The following is a 23,990-nucleotide window of genomic DNA, read 5'->3' as shown; positions in this document are numbered from 1 at the left end:
CATCTTCAATTTATTGCAATGGCTGTGGTATGCTTATAACAGAGGATAAAACCAATAGGTGAGAGGAGAGCAATGCGGGACAGGGAAGACTGCTTCTTTATATGCTGCTATCACAGTAGTCCTACTAAAGTATTTCAGAAGCAAGCATGCTCATGAACACCTTGATTATGAATGAGAAAGGGGGGGGGAAGACCTATACTGGGGTGGAGACAGGGAGAATGAGTGAAGAGGTGTGTGTGGTTTATGTTTATGAAAAAGGAAAAGATTATGACAAAGAGTGATGGTGGGGTGAGGGGAAAAGAGAAGGGAGAGATGTACCCACATTTAGCTCTGGCTCTTGTCATTAATGGTATGCAAATTATAATCACTCTTCACATCAGAAAAAAGGCCAAAAGATTACCCCCTCCTTTTCTAGAGCATTTCTCCACTCCTTCATCCAAAAACATTATTTTCAGGCTGCAGCCTTTTCCTGGCTGAGTCGCTACTCAAAAAATGTTGTGGCGACATTTCCTGGTTATATATAAGGCACTGACCTGGTTTTGTGGAAGTTTTCAGGTCCATGTGCTACCTGTTCTGTGCATTAGGTTTCTTGTTGTGTATCCATAAAATTCTTTTTCCTCCTCTTGTTTACAATGCTGGTTCCTGCAGCTGATTGGCTTTGGGGGCTGCGCTTGCTCTCTGACCTGAGACTAAGGCATCTTTTCCCAGCTGGGAGCACTCTGCACACAGCTGGCTGGCACACTCTAAATGAGGGCACAGTGTGTTCTTGCTGCCATCTAAATATTATATGCCTGGCAACAGCAAAAAGGACACTTTCGCACACTACAAAGCATACATCAGTGAACCAGGTGATCATTTCACATCCCAACAACATTGTTTCTACAAGCTTACTGTTGAGGTAGAGCCACCATCAATATGTTATTCTCTCAGAATAAGGAATCTTTATCCTTTTCAATAACATTATTTCATATTCATATGCTGACTGACAACCACACTGTGAGCACACTTGTTGACCAGGTGTTATACCCAAACCTTCCTCTCACCTACACAATTTTTCTCTCGTATATGTGTATTTTGTCAACTGAAAGACACATTATGCAGCATTACTTACCCATAGAATACAGGTTATCAAAACTCTGGTGCATCCTAATGATTTCATAGTATAACTCATCATAGCTGCTAGGAGTCGGAAGGAAGGTATCTCCATAAGTGATGAACATATTAAACAGATTTACCACCTTTAAAAAAAAACACTACAGAAATTACTACAAGAAAAAATATATACGATATGCAGACATTGTAAGAACTACTAATAATGAAACTCTAAATTAGTTTTTGTAGCTAAAAAGTGTTCAGCACAATTAATGCAACTTTTTTTCTTTAATTAACAAAATCATTATTTTATGTTGCTAAGAGAGTACACACCATTCTCAGCCATATAAAACACTGAAAGCAAATATCACACTCTCCAAGAGTAATCTTGGGTTGCTGAGTAGATATCTATTTAGGAACAAGGTAGGATAGCTTTCCCTAGATACTCATGTGATTCCCTAGGTGTGCAGAAATAGCTAAGTATAAATATTAAAAGCAAAAAAATGTTTTAAGACCTGCAAATGTTCATGACAAGTAACTGTGAGCTTTATTATTATTATTCTAAGCTGTACAGACTACTCAGGTGTCAAAAAATGAAGGGAAAAAAGAACATGGTAAGGAGGGGAAAGAATCAACCTGCTTAAGCCTTCAACAGCTCATACTAAGTATAGGGGAGAGGGCGGAGGATATATGGTTAGGGAATATTTGGTCCTCCAGATATTTTGGACTACAATTCACAGAATCATTTACCACTGTCCATGTACCTAGGAATTCTGGGAGGCAAAATCCAAAACATATGACAAGCCAAAGTTTCCCCATTGTGTGAGGCATTAAAACTACTTCTCTTCCTGACTCTACAGAGACATTTTAACAGAACAAGGAAAATTACACCCCCCACCTCTTTTCCCCCACTCCAGAATGCCCTCCTCCTATACCATGTTTCTATCAAATGCTCAGATCTCAGGCTGGCAGTCAAGGGAACAGGATTAGTCCTGTTAGCTGATGGTGGTACCACTGCACTTGTGTCTGCTGCCCCCCCCCACCCCCCAGATTCCACTTGTTATACAGAGCACTACAGACTTGTTCAACACTGTTCAGCATACAATACAATATATGTGAAGGGGCATTTCTCACTCATCTACATTTCCATTGAGCAGCTTACCCAAAAGCTTTAGGGCTCCCTTTGGGTCCATCTCCATTTTGAATTAACATGTATTTTTCCTAACCCAGTAACATGGTAAAACAGAACTGTGATGACAGGGAACAGGATTCCTCAAATTAATAAGTAAGTTGTTTTTTCAGTCATTGACCAGTATAAAATATAATAATTAAAATGAATTATACTTAAATTATCTACAAAGTACTTTTTATGAATACCCCACTAACTAGGTTCCTTTATAAAATATATTATTCAGCCTTATTTACCCTTAATGGCACTATGTCTTTCGCTGCTCTGTGCACAAAGATAAGACACTCACCATGAGAGCCAAGGTAAAGATGTTGTGTTTCGCCAATAAAACAGTTTCATTGGACATGAGGAACTTCAATAGATTAATCAGAGCTGTGAAAAGAATTAAAAAATATTCTTTGAATGCAGCTGTGTCTTCATAAGCAAATACCTGCCCAAAATCTAAAAATGCAGCATATGTTCATTAATTAGAATTCCATCCCTCACAGATAAGTGGCTATGAGAACTGAAGGCTTGTTGTATCCGATTTATCAGAACTGCTTAAGTTCATGTTGAATCATCTGCCACTCAAGTCAATTGACACAGACAATTTCCCCCTACTTGTCAGCACCCGAAGTAGCACCCAGGACCCAGGAAATCAGCTGTCAGTATCTGTGCTTCATATACTGCCAGCACAGGAGACCAACAGTCTATCTCAGCTGTCACCTGTGCTGACAATATACAAGGCAAAACTAGGTACAGTGCAGCTCTGCAATACCTTAACTAGTTAAACAATGACATGAGACACCGTGTCAAGTTACTTAGGGGAGCACATGTCACGTCAGTCTTCTCTTTACAGCACTATTTGAAAACACAAATACTTTAGTCTGGATTCTGCATCCTTCCTCTAAATCAATATTCCATTGCAGAAAGCAAACAAGTTAGTAAAAAAGACCACAAATAGCTTATGAAGAATTCCTACATTCTGAATACTGACAAGAAATGTGTATATTTGACAGTATTATCAGTATACAGTATATCAGTAAGAAACCTACAGACAGGAATGTTCAAACACGCACGTTTGCTTGGAGTTTATGCAAAAGAATCTGCTTCTCATTCTGTTAAATGATCAGACTAAATCCTGCCTTCTGCTAGGAGGAGGTAAGGTTTAGATGTGGCAGTTATATGACCAAATTCCTAGCAAGAATTTTCACAGTCAGGAAGTCATAAGAACAAGTTTTTGTCAAAGCCTGTTCATAGCTTTCCAGTTGGATCAGCTTAATGTCAGCCTGCAAGCTTAATTTGATAGAGGTGCAGCTTGAGCTTTATCAAGAAGAGTATTTCTACTTATAGAGAGACTGCTCTGCACAAAAGTAACATGCTCTATTATCCACTAGGTCACAACTCCAAGAACAATGGGAAGCCAGACTGGGAGAAAATCAGTCTAACAAAACAGACAGATTATCCAGCTGTCAACCACTCATCTATCTGAAGATTTTGGTCAAGTAAAGTGTTTGCTTTTAAGCAGACAAATGAAAGCTCTAGTGCAAGAGCAGATAACACTGGTCCCTCTAGGGACCAATTTTATGTCCCTGGGACATTCTGGGGACCACATGGACTGGTAAAAAGCAATCCAACTAAAGCTGGAAGTGTGGATGCCCTATTTTAAATGTGAATTAAGGCTCCTGAAGGCAGCACATAAGCCAATCGTTTATTTGAGCCAAAAGAATGATCTGGAGCTATCTTGGGAACTATATGGAGAGCCAGACCTAGCGTACTGTATATTGCCCATCTCTGCTGTAACAAGTTAAACAAGAAGGAAGGGTAGAAAGAATAGGAAGGATTTCTAAAGCTATTTTACATGTCTTTTTGGTGATCAAGTAATCATGCAACTAAGGCACAGATAAAACGTCTTAGTCTTCCAGATGCCACAATATGCTCTGTTGTTTTTTTCTGCACAGAGTAACATGACCAACCCTCCACCCTATAAAATGTTCAAAAATTCTTCTGTATCCCAAACTCCAACTAAACAAATAAAAAGAAAAGCAACTTCCATCTCAGTCTTGGAAATATGAACATAGCTATTCCTCTGTTGTTGTGTGCCTTCGAGTCATTTCCAATTTAAGGCAACCCTATGGTGAACCTGTCACATGATTTTTAGCAGAATTTGTTCGGGGGGGGGGGGGGGCTGCTCTTGCCTTCTTCTGAGGCTGACAGAGTGTGACTTGTCCAAAGTCACCCAGTAGGTTTCCTTGGCCAAGCAGGTATACAAATCCTAATCTTGTACTATCCTGGTCCAACACTCAAAGCACTACACTACTCTGGCTCTAAGCTATGACTACTTAAAAAAAAATCCAAAGGCCCATAGCTCTGGTCTTCCCTTAGAAAATATAAAGTCACCCACAGATTTAGAGTATGGTGTGCTTGCCACTGCAACAATGTGCATTCATTACCCGTTCTTGGACAATTCACACAGCTTTCCGGGTGTTGTGCACACTGGTAGAAATTTCATTTGAGAGCGCTACCACAAATTATGTTTTTAGGATTGTGGACAAACCCTTAATGCCACAGTGATTCAGCTCAGAAGAGACTTTTGCCCACATTGTGCTTCCAGGCATCAGACTTCAGAGCAAAACAGCAACTTCAAATGGGCTCTTCACAGAGCAAGAGATGCAGTTAAAACATGTTTCCAAGGTAACTAAGCTCCCATGGCAAATGTCACAATCCAAGGCAATCACTGCTTGGGACTCAGACAGCTGCCCTGAGTGTCTATGATGGCAGTTTATGGGCACTTCTCACATAAGCAACTATAATGTGTTTTTACTCACTGCCTCAACTTTAAGAAATTCCACAGCCAGATCACTGGCTCAAGTGCTTGGAAGCGTCTTTATAATACTATATGAAAACAGTTATTGGTATGTGACTTGGCAACACTTACCAGGTACGGGAGACATACACCCTTATTTAGCCATACACTGGCATCATGAATTGTTCTGTTTTACTTGGGATTCATTTTCACCCTGCTGGTTTGAAATCTAATTTTAATAATAATAATAATAATAATAATTTGTTTTATTTATATACCGCTATTCCAAAGATCATAGCGGTGAACAGCAAGTAAGCTAATTAGCAAGTAAGCTAATTTGCCCCCAACAGTCTGGGTACTCATTTTAGCGACCTCGGAAGGATGCAAGCCTGAGTCGAGCTTTTAAAGTATGCTTATTTCTATTAACTTTCAGGGAGAACCTTTCATAGAAGCAGATGAGTGGGCAGTTCCTGCTAATGGTTCTCAACCTACATTTTGATTAAGAACACCAGAATATCTATTTTTGCTGAATTAAACTAACAATCCATACATCCATACAGCATGTTTCCAATAGCAGCTAGCTAGATTCCATTGAGAAGTTTATATACAGGACTTGAAGGAATTTGTTGTTGTTGTTAACTGTCCTCAAGTCAATCTCGACCCATGATGACCCTGTGGATGAGACATCTAAGACCCCCTGTCCTCCACTGCTCTGCTTAGGTCCTATAAACTCATACCTGTATTCTCCTTAATAGAGTCCATCCATCTAGCATGTGGTCTTCCTTTTTCTATTTCCCTCCACCATTCCTAGCATTATTGTGTTTTTTTTCAGTGAGTTCTCCCTTCTCATGATGTGCCCAAAGTACGACAGCCTCAGTTTTGTCATCTTGGCTTCCAGGGAGATCTCTGGCTTGATCTTCTCCAGGACCCATTTATTTGTCTTTTTGGCCATACATGAGATCTTCAGCACTCTTCTCCAGCACCACATTTCAAATGCATTGATTTTCTTCCTATTCGCGTTCTTCACTGTCCAGCTCTCGTATCCATACATGGTAACGGAGAATACAATGGCTTGCATGATTTTCACTTTCCACTTTCACTGGAAACCTTGCCCTATGAGGAACGACTCAGGGAGCTGGGGATGTTTAGCCTGGAGAAGAGAAGGTTAAGAGGTGATATGATAGCCCTGTTTAAATATTTGAAAGGATGTCATTGAGGAGGGAGCAAGCTTGTTTTCTGCTGCTCCAGAGAACAGGACCCAGAACAATGGATGCAAGCTACAGGAAAAGAGATTCCACCTCAGCATTAGGAAGAACTTCCTGATAGTAAGGGCTATTTGACAGTGGAACACACTTCCTTGGAGTGTAATGGAGTCTCCTTCCTTGGAGGTCTTTAAGCAGAGGCTAGATGGCCGTCTGCTGAGGATGCTTTGATTTGGATTTCCTGCATGGCAGGGGTTGGACTGGATGGCCCGTGCGGTCTCTTCCATCTCTATGATTCTATTACTTTTGTGTTGCATTTTAGAGTCTTTTCTAGTTCTTTCATGGCTGCTCTTCCCATTCTTAATCATCTTCTGATTTCCTGGCTGTAGTCCCCATTTCTATCAACGTTTGATCCCAGGTATGAGAACTCTTTAATCACTTCTATTGTCTAGGTTGAATTTGTCAAGATTCTCTGTTCCCATTTGTAATGACTGGGCCTCCAGTTATTGGAAGACTTCTGCCAGGTAATAAGAGTAAGCTGGAAGGGAGGCACATGCAAATAAGTAATGACATCACAGTTGATGGAAGGCTCACCTGACCAATCAGTGAGCAGGAGTGAGAGCTTCTTCCGGTGGCTTCTAAGAGAAAAAGCCTCTGAGACCAAGTGACAGTTGGAGAGAGTGGCAGTTAGAGAGAGAGGCAAAGCAAGAGTCTTGAGCAGTTAGTGGTTTCCACAGTAAGAATTCGAGGTGAGAATCTCTCCCTCGAGTTAGTCTTACAGGTTAGGAAAACTGTAGTGTTGTGCCTATAGTAAGAAGGCATAATTCAGGCAGATAGTTTATGCTAAGCTAAGACCTGTAACTATATTTCAAATCCATCAAGGCCAGCATATTACATCAATATATCAGTTAGGTGAGAATGTGTCAGATTAGAACTTTTAGGCCTTATTTATTATTTTTCTGGTTGCTTGCATGAATTGAATACTTTTAGAATTACACATATTGTACCTGGAAGGCCCTTAGGATCTTGCATGAGTTATATCTTTTCTGTTTTGTTTAATTATAATACATACTTCCTTAAAAGTATCTGCTATTTCGACACTCCTTTACACGTGTCCTAGCTTGGCTGATGCTTGAGAAGATTAGCAAGAAGAAGAACTAGAAGTCCTTAACAAGTCCCAGTGTATATTAAGGGAAATCCAGTATGAATTCACTGGGCGGTGGTAGCGTGATTCGAGGATCTCCAAGGGTCATCTTCAACTCCACAAGGAGTAGGAACATAGACCAGGAGACTCGGGAAGAAGCTAAGGATCTGCTGGGTATAAGAGCCAAGGCAGGCCTGCTGTTTGGCTGCTTAGACCACAGGGGGATCATCACACCATTATTTTTGTTTTCTTTATGTTCAAGTGCCTTTGCACTTTCTCCTTTGATCTTTCACAGTAGTTGTTCCAGGTCTGGGAGGTTTTCTGCTAGTATTATGGTGTCATCTGCATATCTTAGATTGTTGATACTCCTTCCTCCTATTTTCACTCCTCCTCCTTCTTTGTCCAAGCCTGCTTTTCTTACAATATGTTCTACATAGAAGTTGAACAAGTAGGGTGATAGCATGCAGCCTTGAAAGAAGAGCCCGACCTTATTTCACCTCAGCAGCAATCAATACTGGAAGACCAGGGTTAAAATCCCAGCTCAGTCATGGAAACCCACTGGGTGACCTTGGGCAAGTCACACTTTCTCAGCCTCAAAGAATGGCAATGGCAAACCCCCTCTGACAAAACTTGCCAAGAAGACCCTATGACAGATTCTCCTTTGAGTCACCATAAGTCAGAAATGACTTGAAAGCACACAACAACAACAACAACAACATGGTGATACTACCATTGTCGCTCACAGATCCTCTCCCAGTGTCACTTTCCACTTTTACAGCTGCCCAGTAGCTGTTTGGCATGTTTAGTCAGGCTCCTCAGTAAAAGCCTGGATGTTTGTTCAAGAGTACATCCACACACACAACAGAAAGGAAACTGTGTTGTCTTTAGGGCTGGGACTGGGGAGAGCACATGTTTCATCTATTTTAAAAACTGTTTTAATTCGTATTTTCTTTTAACACAATTGCTTATTGTTTGAATTAAAATTTCTATTTGTACAAACGGTTTTTTATTTGGAAAAAACTTGTTTCTAATTGGATATAAGCTGGTTTTGATCCAACTTTCCAGGTACACACATCAGAACCTGAAACCCCAATCATCCTTTCACACTTCTTCTCTTTCCTGAGCTTCTGATGCAAGGAAGCATGTAATGGAGCCTCAGCCTCTCTACCCAAAAAATTAAATTCACTTGTATTACAGTCAACATGGTAACAATGATACTTTTGTATTACAGTCAACATGGTAACAATGATACTTTTGTTTTATCCATTGTTTTGCCATGCCAACTGCATCAAAATTCTCATGCTATTTAATTCATTAAAGTTCCTCATTTCTTTGCTTTTTTGTTTCTTTCAATTATTGAAGCTGCTCTAAGAATAAAAACCCTCAGAAAAGTAACAAGAATTTAAAAACAGGCTGAGGAAATTACAGTGTCTGAACAAGCCTTGTATTTTCCATGCCAGTTTACTCACAAACACATGGTCATGCAGAGAAGTACTGCTGCTAGAAGTATAGATCTCACCATCAAGTCTAAAGCTTTTTTACTCTTACCCAGCCTTATTTTCTTCATTGAAAGATTAAGCTTCTTCCCCTTTAAGATCAGCCTTATGTGCAGGATGTTTCCTCCAGTTCCACCCCTCCATTTGCAATCGGTTCCCATTAATTTGGCAATTCGATCATCAAGAGGAGACTTTTGGATCTTTGTGAATATTTCCTGTGTCCTCTTTTATTCCAGGGGGCAATTTTATCACCACCCCTATTCCTCTAGCATTATCACCACATGAAGCACTGCCCCAGCAAAAGTATATATACAGAATTTAAAAGCTAGAGGAGAGGCATTCCACTTATAGTCTTCACAAGACATCCTTGTCTACAATGCACTTTATCATTGCTGCTGACAGTAAAAATACAGAAGGCTAGGCATTCTGGAAGAATTAGCATAGTTCCCTAGTTCCTGAACCACAAGAGCATATAATGCTTGAGAATATTCTAAAGTGAAGAGGCATGAGACAACTTGAGCATTTTTACCTCTCCACTTAAAATGCTGCCCTTTGTTCTCTCAGATTGCTGTGGATTTAATAATAATAATACGTTTTATTTGTGTTTCCCACTTCTCCCGTATAAAACAAGAAGACAATATACAATTACAGTTAAAAATACAATTTGCCATAATATCAACAATAATTAATAAAAACAATTTATAAAAAATAATCTCTATCTACAAACATGCAATGTGCCAGTTCTAATTAGGGTCTTGATTTAATTTCTGTAGAGGGGTAGACTTTAAAAAGAGTTGGCAGGATATGCTAATTTGCTTCAAGACAATAAATAATGTGCACTTGTTTCAAGGGAACAAAAAGATTCACCTACAGTACTAGTCCCAAAACTTGGGATCTAGCTCAGGTCATTTATGTGAAACTTGCATTTAGAAGGTAAACCGGTTTAAGATGGTCCATTTCAGAGAAGGAATGAGGGATCATTGTTCATTTTTACACATCCAGTAATTTTAAACATATACTACTTTCAAGCTGCCAATCAACATGCACTGAAGAAGAGTGTCAAAACTGCACAGCTAGGAAGCAATAAATACAAATGGTTCAGCCCATTAAAAATGTACTTATAAATAAATAAATGTTTTAGAGAAATGTTCAAAGAAGAAAATTTCATCAGTTTTTCTGAGCTATCTCAAATAGTTATCAGGATGCCTTTATTCATCCCCATTCCAAGACGTCCAGAGTAATTTCAGCTCCCAGAAAGGGCACCTCAGTTTCTGAATCCCCAAACACAGTGGGCCCTTCGTATTGGTTCCAGACCCCGCCCCCCCATGGATACCAAAATCCACAGATGCTCAAGTTTCCTTATATGCAATACCATAGTAAAATGGTGTCCCTTATATAAAATGGCAAAATCAAGGTTTGCTTTTTGGAATTTACATATTTTTGGAATATATTTCAAGCCATGGATACTTTAATCCATAGATAAAGAATCCATGGATATGAAGGGCTGACAGTATTCCAATAACAAAGCAGATACAGTATCACACAATCTCACCACAATTATATCTGTACTTCTCTTAGACTTGAAGGCCCCCCCCCTTTTCCAACTGCTGTCTCTTCACCTCTTCCTATGAAAAGACCTAAACACATCCACATCTACCCTCAAACTCTTGAAGAAAGAGAAAGCTACAGAGCTCAATGAAGAAGTTAAGGGGAGTAGGCACTGCTCCCAACTGACAGTACTCACATTTTATCTAACTGCTCCTGATTATAGCTCTCACTCAATTTCTATTCTCTGTGATAACTTCAACTAAAGGATAAAAATGTAGGATATCCTGCTATTAAGCTGTTCTCTGAAGATATATTTTTAATTGAGATTGCAGCAAATAGTATGGTTCTTCAGCTTCCACAATGTCAAACCAGCTGCAAATGGGCACTTCCAAGCTTAGCAAGAGTTGTGACAAAGAAAATTCTCAACTCACGGACATGAGTTAGCTGTCAGCAGCCCATTAAAGAACAAAAATATTCTGGGATCTTCTTTTTCTGTACCCTGGGGGGGAAAGCAGTTATATTTCTGTTCACCAACAATGCCTCCTGATTTTGCAGCTCCAGAATTCACTCTAAACTGAAATGAATTCAGCACAGCATTTCTTGTTTGCACACTTTCTTTTCTATTTATCATTTGGATATTCTAATAATAAAGCAATTGGGGGTGATAGGAGAATATGAAAAAGACAGAGGAAATCAGCAGGGTTCACACAAAATCCTGCATCAAAAGCAAATTCTGACAGACTAATGTACAATGGAATTGAGAAGGGCCTCCTCCCACCATCTAAACCTGTCAATTATCTCCTATCAGGTCAAAACTGCAGAATTTATGTAATGGTTTATAAAACACATGTCAGGTGCAAAGATACCCTTCTTTAGTTGCATAAGATATACTAAAATTATGATAGCTGTGCTGAGCCTTAGGGGAAAACATAGGCCAGTACTTCTAAGTATTAGGCACTATACCCATTTCTAGTCACCAGATGCAATTTTCTAAACTTCTTCATGGTACCTTGGTAGGAAAAAGGCTTTTCTTACTTACCAAAGAACTAGGGGCAGCTCCACTGCCAAAGTACTTATTTCTATAGATGCTTCATTTCTTGGGGGGGGGGGGGGGGGAGGCAACACAAAGCTGGCCCCTGGAGTGTGTTCTACCAAATCTATGCATTATTTGCCTACTGAATGAATGAAACTTCAGATTTATTCACTCTCCTGCATAGTTTCAGCTGAGAAGAGGCAGAAAGGAAGAAGTCCATCACAGTTCACTTCATGTATGCTTTAAACAAGAAGCTGATGGCTTTCTCAGAAAACTGGAAAAAACTGGAAAAGCACCCAAAATCCCTCCTGTAGGCACATGATTATTCACTAACTTGGGGGCTGTACAGACAGCCCCTAAGGGGTGGAGGGATGCCACCCCTTTCCTAGCTGTATCGGGGCTTCAGCAACCACATGCCACACCCCTGATCTGGCCTTTTTGTGCCACAGAAAGGGCGCCAAATCTGGCAGTGCCGTGGCTTTTTGGCACTCCTTTTGGCATGCATCATCTGGATGCAATGCCAAAGGAGTGCTGTGACACTGCCCGCCATGCAGTTGGGCACAGAGCATGATGCTGGCATCAGGGCAGTGTTGGGGTGTGCGTCATGCGGACACCACGGAGTCATTCTGCCCCAAGGGCAGTGTTTAGTGCCAGTATGTTGAGGCCCTTGGTCAAAAAAAGCCAGAATTAGGTCAGATCAGTAATTGTATGTGAATGCAAACCTGAAATGCATACCGTCAGGTTAACTGCTGGGTGTTAGTGAGTATATTTTCTGGAAAAGGTGTTCACTAGATGTGTCCAGTAGCACATCTAGGTATCAGCTTTAGTTCATGTTAATTAAGGTTCCCATCTTAACCAAGCTTTAAAAGTATGACTTTGGTTTCAACTTCCCTGTTAGGAAGAAACGCTGCTTCGTGTCGGCCATATTTAGTGTTCCTTACAATGTAACCACATTAAGGTAGATGAGGTGAATCTGTTGTGGGAAACACAGGAGCTGTGAGAGCACCATCTTGAGGGGGAGAGAGGCCTGGCCTGGAAGACAAAGAGCCCTCCTCCAACCACCATCTTGAGGGAGAGAGAGGCCTGGCCTGGAAGACAAAGAGCCCTCCTCCAGCCACCATCTTGAGGGGGAGAGAGGCCTGGCCTGGAAGACAAAGAGCCCTCCTCCAGCCAACATCTTGAGGGGGAGAGAGGCCTGGCCTGGAAGACAAAGAGCCCTCCTCCAGCCACCATCTTGAGGGGGAGAGAGGCCTGGCCTGGAAGACAAAGAGCCCTCCTTCCGACCACCATCTTGAGGGGGAGAGAGGCAGGCCAGCAACAACAGGCCTCGCCTGGAAGACAACATTCTTATATCCAATACAATATATGTATTGTACAGTCCGTCCTCGCCTTACGCGGGGGATCCGTTCCGGATCCCTCCACGTAAGGCGAATTCCGCCTATGCTCGAGCCCCATTGGAAACAATGGGGCTCGTGCGTGGCGGCGCGGTGGCGCGGGCGAGCGCAGGGTGCAATGGGCACGTGCGCCCATTCAATTGAATGTGACACGCCGCCCCTTCCACCCCACGCGCGCCGCGGCTTGAGCGCATACGCTCAAGTCCGCGTATGGCGTGGGCGCACTGTATATTGTCCATTGTATTTTTATATTGTATTGTATACTGAATTTCTTGTACACCGCTATGATCTATTTGGAATAGCGGTTTATAAATAAAACATATTATTATTATTATACTCCCATATCCCACTTTCAGTACTTAAATATGCCTATTCAAGAATGAAATAATGAGCTGTGACCAAGACTATCAGCTCTGCAAATTAGAAAGGCCAATTATACAATCTAATTAATTAATTATGAGGAAATTAATTCATTAATTACAGGAATAGCTTCTTTAGCACCTTTCACCTGTAGTCTTGTCAATAAAGAGTTTCCATCACAGTCTACCTTTGTGATAAAGTAACAGATATCAAAGGAAGACAGAAAGGGTTCAGAAGAGAGCAGTAAAGATGTCAAAAAGTTTGGCTAGAAAGGAAGGTGTAAAAGACGGGGCTAAAGCAATTAGACACTTAATCAGAAGGATTGAAACTTAGAAGAGGAGGCTGGGATACAATTTTAACAATTGTTGCAAAGTGCATACAAAGGGTTACAAAAGAAAAGTGAACTATTGTCCTTAACTGACGACAGAGCAAAAAATAAATGAACCAAACCTGGCAGGGAAAGCATGCGGGGTCTGGGAGGCAATCTACCTCTGGGACTTGCTGGAACCCCCACCATCCCATCAAAAGTGACCAGATGTTCATTTCCAATTTTGCAAAAATATTTGGGGTGGGGGGGAGGGGACAGAGTGCAGAAGATATGTTTAATTTCAAAGAACTGTGACTCCTGGAGCCTTCCAGAAGCAATAACAGTTCTCTCTCTCTCAATATATATTTTTGATAGGAAGGAAGGACTGCAAGAACAATCATGGAGGCCACATGCACTTACAGAGCATGCTATTTATCCCTGAACTAAACAGAACTTATTCATTTATGAGTGGTTTATCAGGTAGTGAACCCATCATCACAGCAAATCTCTAAAATTATACTGACATCTATTGGGGTAGCTCAGCTAAGCATCCCACAGTACTGTACTCACTTTCTTCAACAGCAGCTAGATAAAACAATGCCTGGAATATAGAGGAGAATGTCATGCACAGAGATCAGGAAACTTAACTATATTTATTTATTTTATTTATTTATTTAGGTATTTATACCCCGCCCTTCAGCCCTAATGGCTCTCAGGGCGGCTTACATTTATTATTTTTTAACTAGACAGTTCCCTGCCCGCAGGCTTACAATCTAAAAGACACGACACAAAAGGAGAAGGGAATGGTGAGGGGGGGAGGGGATCAGGTCCAGCATTCTTCTCTCTCTCTGAGGCCTGGACCAAGGCAGATGAAACTATATTTCTCCATCATAAGGCCACCACAAGCAATGTCACAAATCATACCTAGTTAAGAGATGGAATCTTTTGCTTGTATCTTAATAATGAGAATTAGCTAAACTGAGCTCATGCTATCAGCTCAGTAGGCAAAGCCCATTGGGGACAACCACATGTTCCATACAAAAGAACTGAGACTGGCCTAAGGCAATGATAGTGATAAGATTCAGTTTCCAAAGTTAACATTCCATAACCAGGATATCAGACTTGTTATAATATGTCTATGGCCCCGTTACAAATGGGCAGGAAAGTACGCGCGGAGTGCATACTAGGGTTAGAAAGGGGCGGTGCTTCCGCACCCCCCTAACCCTAGTGTGCGCTCTGTGCGCACAAAATGGCGGCAGCCGTTCCACACGGCCGCCGCCATGAGGACGTCATGACCGCGCCACCTCTATACGGGGTGGCGCAGACGTGACGTCCTCGCTCCGCGCCAGGGCGCTTAGTGCGCCCTTAGTGTGGAGCAGGAAGGAGCTCCGTTTCAGAGCTCCTTCCTGGTTTGGTCCGCTGGGTGCAGCCTTCACACAGCTGCGCCCAGCAGACCAAAGGAGAAAGGGACCAAGCGGCCCCTTTCTCCTCCTCCCCGCCGCCGCAGGGTGTCCTTGGGGCTTGAAGCCCCAGGGACACCCCTTTTCAGGCTGCGGAGAAGCGGCCTTTTGCCGCTTCCCCGCAGCCTGGAAAGCGGCGTATTGGGGCCTCAGCGGCTGCCGGTCTAGCTGCTGAGGCCCCGATACACCGGGGAAAGGGGCGGGTGCAGCCCGCCCCAAACGGGCAGTCTGTAACCCGCCAAAGGTAACTCAAAAGTAACTCCTCAAAGACAGGAAGCAGAAAGACTCGACAAAGTAATCAAGCTCTCAAAGAACAGCAAGGATTGGTTTACTGACCATAGGTGCAGAAATAGAATCATAAAATCAATGAGTGGCAAGAGACCAAAAGGGCAATCCAACACAAACCAATCCCTTTCAGAAAGACACAAACAATGCACTCTGGACAGATGGCCATCCAGCCTCTGTTTAAAAACCTCCAAATGAGACTCCACCACAGTCTTGAGGGAGTGTGTCCCACTGTGGACCAGCAATTACTGTCAGGATGGTCATCCATTAGGCCTACTTTGATTGTGTAGGCAGGGGGTGGAACTGGATCAATCCTGTCCCCAATTACTCTGATCCCAAGATTTTTTTAAAAAATGCTGCCAGAGATTTCAGCATATAAAGTTATTATAAAAGAAAATTGCATCAGTACAGTGATAAAGAGGCTTAAAACCAATACCAAGACCACTACTACCTAGAATCATAGAATCATGGAGTTGGAAGAGACCACACGGGCCATCCAGTCCAACCCCCTGCCATGCAGGAAATCCAAATCAAAGCATCTTCGACAGATGGCCATCTAGCCTCTGCTTAAAGACCTCCAAGGAAGGAGACTCCACTACACTCCGAGGGAATGTGTTCCACTGTCGAACAGCCCTTACTGTCAGGAAGTTCTTCCTAATGTTGAGGTGGAATCTCTTTTCCTGGAGCTTGCATCCATTGCTCCGGATCCTGTTGTCTGGAGCAGCAGAAAACAAGCTTACTCCCTCCTCAATATGACATCCTTTCAAATATTTAAACAGGGCTATCATATCACCTCTTAACCTCCTCTTCTCCAGGCTAAATATCCCCAGCTCCCTGAGTCGTTCCTCATAGGGCATGGTTTCCAGACCCTTCACCATTTTAGTCGCCCTCCTTTGGACACGCTCCAGTTTCTCAACATCCTTTTTAAATTGTGGTGCCCAGAACTGGACACAATATTCCAGGTGGGGCCTGACCAAAGCAGAATACAGTGGCACTGTTACTTCTCTTGATCTAGACACTATACTTTTACTGATGCAGCCTAAAATTCCATTGGCCTTTTTAGCTGCCGCATCACACTGTTGACTCATGTTCAACTTGTGGTCTACTTGGACTCCCAGATCGCTTTCACATGTAGTCTCATTCAGCCAGGTGTCCCCCATCCTATATCTGTGCATTTTATTTTTCTGCCCTAAGTGCAGTACCTTACATTTCTCCATGTTGAATTTCATTTTGTTAGCTTTGGTCCAGCTTTCTTGTCTATTCAGGTCATTTTGAATGTTGATCCTGTCCTCTGGAGTATTGGCTATTCCTCCTAATTTGGTGTCATCTGCAAATTTGATAAGTATGCTCCCAATTCTGTCATCCAGGTCATTGATAAAGATGTTGAATAACACTGGGCCCAGGAGAGAGCCCTGTGGGATCCCACTGGTCACTTCTCTCCAGGATGAAAAGGTGCCATTGTTGAGCACCCTTTGGGTTTGGCCGGTCAACCAATACAAATCCATGTAACAGTTACCTTGTCTAGCCCACCTTTTACAAGCTTGTTTGCAAGAATGTCATGGGAAACCTTGTCAAAGGCCTTACTGAAATCAAGATATACTATATCCACAGCATTCCCTTCATCTACCAAGCTGGTAATTTTATCACAGAAAGAGATTAGATTTGTCTGGCATGACTTGTTTCTCTGAAACCCATGTTGACTTTTTGTGATTATGGCATTGCCTTCTAGATGTTCACAGACCCTCTGTTTAATCATCTGCTCTAAAATCTTTCCTGGTATTGATGTCAGACTAACTGGACGATAATTGTTGGGATCCTCTTTTTTTCCCTTTTTGAAGATGGGAACAACATTTGCCCTCCTCCAGTCTGCTGGGATTTCTCCTGTTTTCCAGGAGTTTTCAAATATGATTGCCAATGGCTCCGATATTACATTGGCCAGTTCTTTTAGTACCCTTGGATGTAGTTCATCTGGTCCTAGAGACTTAAATTCATTTAGATTAACAAGGTATTCTTCTACTATCTCTTTACTTATTCTGTGCTGAAATTCCCCTATTCTGTCCTCTGCTCCATTATCCTCAGGTTGAGCACCCTTTGCCTTTTCTGAGAAGACTGAGGCAAAGAAAGTGCTGAATAATTCTGCCTTTTCTCTGTCTTCTGTTAGCATTTTGCCATCTTCTCCACGCAGTGGCCCTACCATTTCCTTCTTCCTTTTGCTGCGGACATATCCAAAAAAGCCCTTTTTGTTGTTCTTAACCTCTCTAGCAAGCCTGAGTTCATTCTGTGCTTTAGCTTTTCTGACTTTACCCCTACACATGCCTGCTATTTCTTTGAATTCCTTTTTCGTGATTTCCCCCTTTTTCCATTTCTTATACATGTTCCGTTTCAAACTTAGCTCGGTTGAAAGTTCTTTAGTTATCCATCCTGGTTTCTTGAGACACCTCCCGTTTTTCTTTCTCACTGGAACTGTTTGAAATTGTGCCTTCAGTATCTCTCTTTTGAGAAACTCCCATCCAGCCTGAACTCCCTTCCCTTTTAGTATTTCTGACCACGGGATCACCCTCAATACTTCTCTAAGTTTACTGAAATCCGCTCTCCTAAAGTCTAGAATGCGTGTTTGACTATGCCTGACTTCTCCTTTCCATTGTATAACAAACTCCAGGAGAACATGGTCACTTCCACCTAATGATCCCACCACTTGTACCCCATTAACCAAGTCATCGTTGTTAGTTAGGATCAGATCCAAAATAGATGACCCCCTTGTTGCCTCTTCCACCTTTTGGACCATGAAATAGTCTTCCAGGCAAGTGAGGAATTTGCTAGACCTTGTGGATTTGGCTGAGTTTGACTTTCAGCAAATATCAGGGTAGTTGAAGTCGCCCATCACTACTACATCTCTCTTTTCTGACTGTGTGGTCATCTGTTCTAGAAAAATATCATCCAATTCCTCAGTCTGACTTGGGGGTCTGTAGTAGACTCCCACCGTAACATCCTTGTTGTTTCTCTCCCCTTTGATTCTTATCCAGATGCTCTCCACCTGGCTTCCATGATTGATGTCCTGGATCTCTTCACTGGTGTAAATATCTCTGACATATAGTGCTATTCCTCCTCCTTTTCTGTTTGGCCTATTTCTCTTAAAAAGGTTATACCCCTCTATTTCCACATTCCAATCATGAGACTCATCCCACCAGGTTTCATTGATGCCTATTATATCATATTTGCTTTGCTGTACTAGGAGTTCAAGTTCATCTTGCTTATTTCCCATGCTCTGTGCATTAGTGTAGAGGCATCGCAGACCACGGGTCCCATTTACTTGTTGCTTGTGCAAGTTTATTTGCCTCCCACTGTTGGGTCTTTGCACTTTTTTTCTTGTTTCCTCTATGTCTGTTTGACTATTTTCTCCAGCCCTTTCGCCTTCCTTAATATTGTCTCCCTTCCCCACGCAACTCAGTTTAAAGCCCTCCTGACCAAGTTCTTGAGACTGTTGGCAAAAACATATCTTCCAACTGGCGTGAGATGCAACCCGTCCGTTGCAAGAAGTCCCTCCTCATGGAACCGCAGCCCATGATCAAAGAATCCAAATCGTTCTCGGCGGCACCATCTGCGAAGCCAGTTGTTCACATCCGCTATTTTCCTCTCCCTTCCTGGACCAGGCCCTTCAACTGGCAGAAGAGACGAGATGACAACCTGGGCATCCATTCCTTTCAGCTTCCTACCAAGCGCCTTGTAATCCCTTTTGATGTTCTGCAGGCTGTGTCTTGCAGTATCATTGGTTCCCACGTGAACCAAAAGGAAGGGGTATTGGTCAGTAGGCTTGACCAGTCTTGTCAGCCTCTCTGTCACATCACGGATCTTTGCCCCTGGGAGACAACACACCTCTCGAGACACCTACAAATCACTGCTTCTGTACCCCTCAGCAAGGAGTCCCCCACTATGACCACACACCTCCTACGAGGTTTAGCAGTGGATGTTCCCTTGGGTGGGACTCTCAGGCTTGCCTGCTCTGTCCCTGAAGTCTGTCCGTGCTGCTCTTCTTCATCCTCCTTGATAAGGGAAAGAGCTTCGAATCGATTCTCTAGCTGCAAGCTCCCCGAACAATGCCTTCTTAGCCTACTTCTCTGTGTGACATTCCTCCAGCTGTCTGCCTCCTGTGTATGTGAAGTGACTTCCTCGGCTCCAGCATCTTCCTCTGTGTGGTATTCGTCCAGGATTGTTAGTTCTGTTGTGTCCAGGAAATCCTCCTGCTCCCTAATATGCTGAAGTGTAGCTACTCTGGACTCCAACTGCTGCACTTTCTCCTCCAAGAGGGCTACCAACTTGAAGTTCTCCACTTCTGTAGGCAAGAAGACAAACATCCCACAAGTGTTGCAGGTGACTGCCGTGGTTCCATCAGTGTCCATACTGAAAAGTCTTAGGAAATTACTGGAACACGACTGTGGGCTTCCTCCTGAAAAAATAATCCTCCAGAAAAACACCAACTTTAAGCCCCTGATCTTTCAACAATTTGTGGCAGTGAGCTCAATCAACTCTAATTCTGATGTAGATTTCCTCTCTCCTCCTCCTCTCTGTAGCAGGAACTCTTAACCTTCTCTTCTCCAGGCTAAACATCCCCAGCTTCCTATGTCGTTTCTCCCTAAGTCGTTCCTCAGCAAATACATTTCTGGTATCATTTCTGGCTTGATATATAGCATTTCCCCTATTGTATCATTTACTGCAGCTCAATATTTCCTTACTACCTTACAAGACAATCCACAGTGGTAGAAAGTTACAGGTTCCTCTTATTATGCCACGTCATTGGTCAACTTTATTACTGTTGTTGTTATTATTACTTTATTCTTTTATAGTCTGCCTTTTCCTGGAAACTGTGATTCAAGGAGGCCTACGAATTATGAAAAACAGTATTAAAACATACAAAACAAATATATGTCTGTCTGTGTTATTTTTTTAAAAAAAACCTGAACTATCCATAGAACTAAACATATTTTAAATTCTTTTAAAAAAAACAGGCTATTAAAAAAATCAGACAAGCCAGCACATTATTAAAAGTCCATCACAATGAATTCATGAAAGCTTGCTAGAATAAGACAGTATGCATTTGCTAATGGAAGGAGAGCAAAAGTGAGCCATCTCTAAGGTGGCAGTTCCAACATCTGGGAGCAGCCACTGAAAAGGCCCTCCTTGTTCGCACCAAACATGCCTGGGAAGGCAGTGGGAAAGAGAGAAGGGCCCCTCCCAAAGATCTCAAAGCTTGAAAAAGCTCACTGACCCATCAAATAGCCTGGACCTGACCACAGAGGCCTTTATAGTCATAATCAGCACTTTGAATTGTGCTTGGAGGTGTATCGGAAGCCAAGGGAGCAGGTACAACAAGGAAGGTATTAAGCTGCACGTAACAATTGGGCTACAACTCTTTGGACTAACTGAAGTTTTCAAGAAGTTTTCAAAGGCGCTCCACACAGAGTACATTATAGTGACCAAAATGAGATGTAACCAACACATGTTACCAAGGTCAGATCAAATTTATCCAGGAATGGGTGCAGTTGGCACACTAGCTTTAACTGTGCAAATGCATTCCTGGTCACCTGCATCTTTGGGGAGCAGGGTGTAACCCTACCCAATACAGGCTAATAATACTGAGCATGTTAGTATTCCATGAATGTTAAATCCTATCACTATTGAGTTCCACACTCTTATACACTAGCTGTTTTAACATGAGTATCTTCTCTGAGCTTCAAGATGGATCTAAACATTACAACAGAGACAGGGAACCTATGGTTGAGAAAGTGTTGTCAGACGACAGTTCCTATCATCCCTGATCACTAGTCATGTTGGCTGTAAGCTGATGGGAGCTTAAATCAAAGAACATCTGGAAGCTCATTATGTCCCACATTTCTCCCCTCCCCAGTAACATCAGAAATACAAAGGTTGGTGTGTGAAATTATTGCATTCTCCACTGCTCCAAATGGCATCCAATATTTTTTTTTTGGGGGGGGGGGGTATTCTGAAGCCATTTCACAGCAATTTGTCATAAACTCACATTGTTCAGTTCTATCTTTAGCTCTGGCAAAACCAGAGAATTGGCATAAATCATCTTCTGTCACTATCAACATCATCATCATCATCATCATCATCACCACCACCACCACCCTTGTGGAGAATTTTCTTCTGTTCAAGAGCCAAATTCAATTTTAGAAATATTTTCAGTGGCTACAATCCAGTTGATGGCTAGGGCCAAAGGTAAAACAGTGGGCTCTTACTGCCATTACCTAAGCCTTTGTAGAGTCATTATAACAACTTCAAAGGGGAAAGAAATGTGTACAGAAACTGAGAAAACAACAAAATGATGATGCATGAAGAAGAATGGTTATCTGGGAAAACCAGAGACCCTAGGAGGGCACGATTCTGTACTAAGGCCCATGTACATACCTGATCTGTACAAATTCATTTTGAAAACTCCAGAAACAAACAACAGCACCACCTTCATCTAGTTGCATTTAGCCAAAAAGAGACTGCTAGTCAACTAAAAGAGAACTGTTTTTAAAACCATTCAATACAGCTTCCCAACAGCCATCTCAAGAAAAAACATAACAGAATAAAACAAGCCATCGGTATATTTCCCCAGACATATGACAGGATAGTGGGACCTTCCCATAAAACCTTCTTTATGAAATAAGGAAGATTTTTGTGGGATGGGAATGGTTAGTTTTACTCAATCATTAGCTATCTTTTCTACTGCCAGCCACAGAATAGCAGCACAGAATCAAAGACTAAATAAACCTACTAGCTCAATCCATTTTATCCTCTAGAGACAAAATACAAGCTGAGTCTCTGACTATTAAGTGCTGCTATGCCCAAACCTATTTTAAATCACTGAAGGCAGAACTAGACATGTTGCTTGATACAGCTACAGTGAAAACATCAGTCTGAGTTTCCCCCAGCACTTCTTTAACATTTAAGGATAACTGCTGCACTGTTTTCCAATGCCTTTTACCATCTCCACCAACAACAGCCAATAATAAAGAGCAGGAGGGAGGAATACAATATAAAGAGGGCAGAAGACAGATAGAACTGGCATTCCAGTGTTGAGGCATGCTCCTCCTCTTGCATGGAAGAGCTCAACTCATCAAAGCCATATATACTGCTAATCTTTAAAAGCTACATTTTTCTTTCCTTGTTCCCATTCATTACACTTCCTGGTAAAAGGATCTTTCATAATGTACAGAAGGGCATTATTAATGTATTTAAGCTATTTAAGGGAACAATTCCAAGGAGCCTAACAGGCAGAGTATTCTCATCTTGGAGGCTCCACTTCATCTAAAACAAAGCACTTTAGGGGCCTACTGATTCTTGGTTCTTCATGGGGCTTACTTCTACTCCCCCGCCCTCCTCCAAAATAATATAAGGAATGAGAGAAAAGGAGTTAAGACAAGCATAGAGGCTGATATTGTTTCTTTCATCTCTAAGATATAGTCAGAGAGTACAAAGGCTGTCATTCCTTTTCCCTCCTCATCCAATGCCATACCTCAAAACCTATCCTTTTCTGAGCACAAACTACAGGAAGCCATCATGGAACCCTCACGGAGGCTTGGGTGGGCTTGGAAGAGGGGATCAAAGGTGAATTTTCATTTCATCCTGTGACTGCTGGAACATATTTAAAGAACCACACGACTAAAACCTTAATAACCTTGATTCCAGAAGTACTAGTACCAAGTTAGTGAAGAGATGAGAAGGGTAAACATGAGAAAGAGGCCAAGAATTTACCTGACCAGAGCTCCCTCCATGTATAATGGAGTCTCACTCTGCACTTTTTCTGGTAGCAAAGCAGCTTGTGAACTATTTGAATGCAGCGCCTGGAGAAAAGAGAGAGAAAAACCTAATGTAATCAGCAGCATATATAATCAGTTATTAGTAAGGCCAATTATTTCTAATAAAAATGGGAAATCTGTGACTCTTCAAATACTGATGAACTGTAGCTTCCCTCATGCCTGATCATTGATTATATTGACTAGAATGAATGTGAGTAGACGTTCTATCTCAGCTCAATAACAGCCTCATTAATAAGATAGTGAGTCAAATTCACCTTATCTGTAAACCTACAGACATGTGCCAAATCACATTTTTATAACTGAAGAAAATAAAGTATGCTGGAAATAAGGTTCTAGTAGAGGCAAACAGAAAGATTTAACTAACAATTTTAACTAGCTATTTGACGGAGGCTAGTCCAGGACTGACAGTCCAGCTTGGAGTTTTTTAGACTCAATTACCTGGGTTGTTGCATGAAGTAAAATGAACAAGTTGTGGGAGTCTTCATTTCATTTATAGTTCAGACCATTGACATTGCCTCCAGAAATGCTGAATATAATTAGTAATAAGGATGTATGTGCTTCCATGGAAGTCTAAGCACATTAGTTCTTTTTTTCCAAAGGTAGCCACATGGACTTTGGCTACAGCACCTTAACACTGGACAGTGTCTTATCATCAGAGTTGCTATAGTCTTGAAAGTTACTGAAGAGTTTGCAAGACCTGCACACAACACTTACTTCTCCACAGGAAAAATCCATAAGACAGGTGAAAATCACACTGGAACTGGTCTACAGTATATTTGAGACATTAAGCTACTAAGAAGCAGACCAAGACAATTTTTACTGTATAACCCTTTGTGGGCCCTGATGGGCAGGGTAGCAATTAGTGAATGCTT

At 41.9% G+C, this 23,990-nt stretch overlaps 1 protein-coding gene across 1 annotated transcript in view; it reads right to left on the bottom strand.

The window, feature by feature from the left end:
* Window positions 1-23,990, bottom strand: part of LOC149318433 (armadillo-like helical domain-containing protein 3) — a 236,313-nt gene that overhangs the window by 126,540 nt on the left and 85,783 nt on the right. Inside the window, exons 20-22 of the mRNA XM_089509700.1 lie at window positions 23,054-23,142; window positions 2,571-2,653; window positions 1,112-1,238 (exon numbers count right to left, since the gene is read on the bottom strand). Coding sequence (XP_089365826.1) covers window positions 1,112-1,238; window positions 2,571-2,653; window positions 23,054-23,142 — 299 coding nt within the window. The remainder of the gene's footprint in view (window positions 1-1,111; window positions 1,239-2,570; window positions 2,654-23,053; window positions 23,143-23,990) is intronic.

Source organism: Sceloporus occidentalis, unplaced genomic scaffold (assembly GCF_023333645.1).
Source record: "Sceloporus occidentalis isolate IW3139 unplaced genomic scaffold, rSceOcc1.0.p SCAF_2, whole genome shotgun sequence".
Classification (NCBI taxonomy): domain Eukaryota; kingdom Metazoa; phylum Chordata; class Lepidosauria; order Squamata; family Phrynosomatidae; genus Sceloporus; species Sceloporus occidentalis.
This window is presented reverse-complemented; position numbering and strand designations above follow the sequence as displayed.